The sequence below is a fragment of the Chrysoperla carnea genome, chromosome 1 (genome assembly GCF_905475395.1).
Source record: "Chrysoperla carnea chromosome 1, inChrCarn1.1, whole genome shotgun sequence".
Classification (NCBI taxonomy): domain Eukaryota; kingdom Metazoa; phylum Arthropoda; class Insecta; order Neuroptera; family Chrysopidae; genus Chrysoperla; species Chrysoperla carnea.
This window is the reverse complement of record NC_058337.1, coordinates 49,904,340-49,910,087: the sequence shown is the minus strand read 5'-3', so window position 1 is coordinate 49,910,087 and position 5,748 is coordinate 49,904,340. Positions and strand designations below refer to the sequence as shown.

At 29.7% G+C, this 5,748-nt stretch overlaps 1 protein-coding gene across 1 annotated transcript; it reads right to left on the bottom strand.

Moving 5' to 3' along the window:
* Nucleotides 1-285: 285 nt before the first annotated feature.
* LOC123306125 lies at nt 286-1,877 on the bottom strand. The gene has a single exon (XM_044888011.1). The coding sequence runs from the start codon at nt 1,773-1,775 to the stop codon at nt 624-626; it is 1,152 nt and encodes a 383-aa protein (XP_044743946.1). The 5' UTR covers nt 1,776-1,877; the 3' UTR covers nt 286-623.
* Nucleotides 1,878-5,748: the final 3,871 nt, after the last annotated feature.

The following is a 5,748-nucleotide window of genomic DNA, read 5'->3' as shown; positions in this document are numbered from 1 at the left end:
TTTTTCATTTTCATTGATTTTACCTTCTTTATTAAAATTTTTAACATCTTTATTATCTTCTTTCTTTACATCTCTATTATCTTCTCTCTTTACATCTCTATTATCTTCTTTATTGACATCTTTATTATCTTCTTTCTTTACATCTATATTATCTTCTTTCTTTACATTTTCTTTATCTTCTTTATTTTCATTTGTAATTATTTTGTTAGAAATTTCACAAGATTTCTTCTGATTTTGATTACTTCTTATTTGGAGCATCTCATCATTTTTAGGTTTTTGGTATATGTTTAAATTCTCGTCTTGAATTAGTTTAAATTTTTTAATAGCATCTAAACCTAGTAACAGGTCATAAGAAAATTCTGAATTTTTAACTACAAAAGTATTCAAATTGTTTGTAATATTTCCAATTTTAAGCTTTATGTTTGCCCGGGCCGAACTAAAATTGAAACCATTAATTGTCTTGAATGCAGTGTTATGCTTTAACAAACTTGTTTTTAATACATCTACAACTCTTTGATTAATTAGACTCACGTTAGATCCTGAGTCATACACTGCTTTTATTTTCATTTTATCATCAATAATTACGTTTACATGAATTAATGGAATCAAATTATCCGGGCTCTCTAGTTTAAAGAATTTTGGTCAATTTCCATTTTCATCATTTCAGCCTCATTTTCTGAATCAGATTTCGTTTCAATTAAATTAGATTCTTTTTTCTGAGCGTACAGTATTTTATTTCGGCATTCGTTAGAGGGATGAAATCGATTTTTCCAACCAAGAGCTTCACACATGTAGCATGGTTTTTTCAAGGGTATATCAATTTGTTTCTTTTTAGTCGATTCTCCTAATTTTGTTTTTTCATGCCGATTATCATATGGTTTATTTTCTTTCGAACGTTTATTATATTGACCATCTAGCTTTCGGAGTTCATTGTATAATTTTTTTATAGTGTTAATGTCTTCGCGATCTAGCTCATCTTGAACTTGAGATGGTAAACCCATTACAATCAAGTTTATTCTGGAACTCATAGTACTATCACTTTCTACTTCTAAACATAAATTTTCTTTTGTTAAAGCGTAATCGATCAATGAGCCGCCTAAGTATTTATAGGTATATGCTTTTCTGACAGCTGTCCAACCTTTGTCAATAAAAATGGAAAAAAATGAATTTCGCCATTCAGACCAATTAGTTAGACCAAATTTTTTCAAATTTCCTTCATACCAGTGTTTGGCCGATCCAGCGACAAAAAATCGTAAAGCTTCAATCATCTGGGTACCACTTTTTATTTTATTTCGGTCACATTCACTTTCAAATTTAGAAAACCACTCAGAAGGGTTTTGTGTTTTGTCATATTTATCAAGAACAAACTTCTTTTCTATATTTTGCAATTTTATCTCATCTTTGTCATTTAATTTTAATTCTAATTCCTTGATTCTTTTAATTAAAAAATTTTCTTCTTGGAGTTTTTCACTCACATCAAAAAAAACTACAGATTCCTGTAACGGATAGTTTTTGTAGCTAAGGTTTCCATCTTCATCAAAATATTCTTTTTTCAAATCCTCATCTAATTTAATGCCAATTTTTCGGAAACCATTAATCGGTTTAATAGCAGCAATTGCACTTTTAATGGTGGTTTTTGATGATAATACCTTATGTTCATATAAATTTTTATGTTCATCTGGTAAGCTAAACCATAACCGCTTATCTTCGGATAGTCCAGCTAATTCAAAATATTCATCGCTTCTTCTTATTAAGTGGACAAACAATTTTTCCATCTTAAATGATTGTAATTTAATTTGTAAGTTATTAATTTATTGAATAAATAACGAGATTGTATTTAATCCTGAAAGGAATATATTGACAAAATTATATAAAGGAATTACACTAAATTTACAAACAAAAACATACCTGAAAGGAATAAATTAAATTACAACGTTATTTAATAGAATGTCCACTAATAAACGTTTATGATTCTAACACAATATAAATTATAAAAATCTTTAGTTCAGGTATGTCAATTGAAACAAAAGTAAACAATTATATCACTATGGAAGTGATAATAATTTACATACTTTCTTTGTAAACTGCATTGAAAATAAAAACATGATAGATAATAATAGGTAATATATAACTACAGATATATAAACATATCTAGTAGTTATATGTATAAATAATGCGATATACACGAACCGCATCAGAAATCATTGCTCAATAATCATCTCCTTTGCAAAAAATTTGTTTTTCAATGATTTGATCCAAAGTATAAGAATTCGATTAGTTAAGTTAAGGTGACTGTCCGAACGGGAAATTGGGAGATTGAGCTCGGTAGAGAATGACGTCGGCATCGATAGTTTTAGGAGCCGAGAGAATGTCAAACAATGACAAACTTTTAAGTGTGTGAATCTTTTCATAGTTAGATCTGGACAGTGCAAGGGGAGTTGGATAATTGTTTCTTCTTCCTTCTTTGTATGACAGCAGACAGAATGATTTGGTAGTCGGAATCGTAACCTTGCGCATGGACTCTCAGAGACTCCTCAACCTTCTAAATCGCCAGGCTTAGATTCATTAGTGTCACCTATGCTAACTTTTGGCTTTACCAAGTGGTCATCCCGATCCTTCCTGGACGTTCCTCCCGTTCCTTCACCTTGGAATTGTTCTCGTAGTTGAGAGATGGTGAGATGAAATCAACAGATTTTGGAAACCTGAGAACCCTGCTTGTTTAGCATTTCTTGTTCTCGCTATAGAAGTTGATAGGCAACAAATGCAGTGTCACCTTAAGGCCTTTCGAAAATGTGGTCCGTAGACACTCTGTGAAGTATCAGAAAACTTTTATTAGGAATGTTTTTATATTCCATAATCTGGTAACAAAAACAAAGTCAAAATTGTTTGTCCAAAAACCGAATTGATTTGGCAGAAAAAAAATTGTAAATTTATTACTTTCTAAACAGCCCTTCTATGCAGCTCATACGCATTGCTTTATGTATAATATATGTAGGTATGAATTTAATCTCAACAACGTTAAGTACTCAGACACATGTACATAGATACATACATACATATAGACTGTTCACCGACGAAGTCAACAAGAGGACAAGAACATTTGTTTTAAAGAGCCCCGCATGGTTGAAGAAGGAAATGGCTTTCTGTGAAACTTTTACAAACCGTCCCCAAAATTTTCTTTGCACCGTCTTGACCAGAAGCTCTCACGGCCACAAAATTTGTTAATGGGTAGTTTTCGAGCTACGGGCGATTAAAGCTACACATATATTAAAGTTGAAGTATAACACTACCGTCTCTTGTATGAGTTTGTGTATGTCATATATACACACATTATAATGTTTGTGTTATTTTGTAATTTCTTGTTATTGTAGTGTGTTGCTTCAATTGTCCGTTGCTCGAAAACTATTCGTTAAACAAGTGAAAACAAACAATTGGCTGAGTTAATTGTTGAAATACCATGTATAGACTGTGTTGATGCGCAGTCGTTTGTTTTTTTGACGTCATGTAAATAACAAAAGATATTCACTTTTAAATAGACACACACACAACTGATATTCCCATATTAATGCATACTATAAAATTTGCAACTAATAAGCGCCCTCGTGGGTAAACAGTGATGTTTACAAAAAAATGTTTCAAACAAAAGTTTTTTATTTTTTTATAAGGAACATTTTTTGTTCTATCTCTGACGGTTTACAAGATGGGTCCTATGGACCCAAGACCCAATTGACCTATGATGCTCATTTACGAACTTGACCTCACTTTTTACGTCCTGAGTACGCTGTAAAAATTTCAACTGGAAATGGATTAATTAGGTGATTCTATGAACACCTATACCAAAATTTTTTTCGTAGCATCAATATTTTTAAGCGTTACAAACTTGGGACGAAACTTAATATACTATGTATATTTCATATATTCATGGTATAAAAATTAAATGGCCGTGGGAGCTTATAATCAGAACTATCCGAAGAACATTTTGGGGGCGATTAGAAAAAGTTTCACAGAAAGCATTTTCCTATTCAATCGTGCGGGGTTCTTTTACGACAAAAGCTAATTATTCATAAAAATTCCAGCATGTAGAGAAAATATAATTATCATTCCTTTGTTTAGATTATAACATAACACGAAACTTGTCACTTTATTTATTATATTACGAACAATTTTTAAGAAATAAATCTGTCTAAAACTTGTTTAAACCCTGATTACAAATGTTCAAATCCTATTTAATTGCAATAAATTTTGTTATTTAATTTAATTTTGTGTTTCATGAGGAATTGCACATTAAAAATTACCTAAGATATATTCATTTTCACATCCCACAAAAACTTCTTGTTCGTTAAAAATATACAAAATTTGAAGGCTTGTATCTGTGATAATCTTGATATTTTTGGACTCTCTCAGGACTTATTTTAAAGATAAAGAAGTGAACTTGAATATGAACTACTCCAATATACTTTACAAAATCGCTCAAAATGGAGGGTAATAATAGAGCTTTCTAAAAGTTACCTATAACAGTTTGTTTATAAAAAGAGCGCATCAAGACGAACTTTCCCTTTGTCTTTCAGTTTTCGATTGTTATGTGCAACATTTTAGAGTATATTGGATCTTTAAGTTCTCTTCTGTAATCTTTAAAATAATGACAAAGTTACAAGCCTGCAAATATTGTGTATTTTTACGAAGAAAAATTATTTACGGCGTGTTTTGGCAAAGTGAATGGTATAAAAACTTTATTTCAAATTTCAAGGTGAAAACAATAGCTTAACTCTATCTGAAATTTGAAAATTTTCATCCACCCCCACCGAAGACACGTAGTATATCGTACATTTATATTATTTATAGACAAAGCAAAGATTCTAAGCCAAAAAAAGAAAACCTTGAACTGTAATTTTTGTTTGATGATTTTTAATTTATTTGGTTATGCTTTAATAAAATGAAAACTTTTTAAATGAAGGACACCAGACAAAAAATCTTGTCTTTATAATGACATATAGCTGTGTACATAGATAAATCAAATTTTTATAGTCTTAAGTCTATAAAATGTATGGAAAAACTATTTTTAAAAGTTAATTTTTTAATTTTTTGTTTATTAAAAAAATTTATATTTTCAAATAAACACTTTTTTTTTTTTTTAAATATAAATTAATTGTAATTGTTATACAATAATTATATTTTGTGTAATAAGTAAGACGTCATCGTGTCTCAAATATAAATATTTTCATGTAATGATGCAATATTAGGTAGGTACTTTTGGAATTTCCTAAATGATCCTCACTAAAAATAATCAAAAAAATTAATTATTTGTTGTTTTGTACTTTGGTCCCAAAACTTTAATTTAATGTTTTGTAAACAAAAAAACAATTGTCATAATAATTTTTTATGGAAAGCTATCTGAAATTCATAAAAGTTCAAGGAAATAATCATATAAATTTTAATTTTAATATAATCCCATAGGAATACTCTGAAAACGAATTGTTTAGGTTTGCCATCAAAAAAAGTTTTTTGTTTCGAAAAAATGCATATTTTGTTGTACATATCTCAAAAACTATCATGTACTAACAGTTTCCCACTTGCTTCGCTGGGACATTTCAACTTAAGATTCACAACAATATACTAACGCGTTATAGACTCACTTCCATTGCTCTCACTTATTCTCACTTTTGTTCACAACTTAAAGGGTTTTCATTTTGGCTGCTTATCCCTCATTTTTTTGAAAATAAAATCTGGCACATGTTACTCCCTGATAAT

Bases quoted from the DNA above. Each gene is read 5' to 3' on its own strand.
- LOC123306125 (XM_044888011.1), bottom strand. From the start codon at position 1,775: ATGGAAAAATTGTTTGTCCACTTAATAAGAAGAAGCGATGAATATTTT.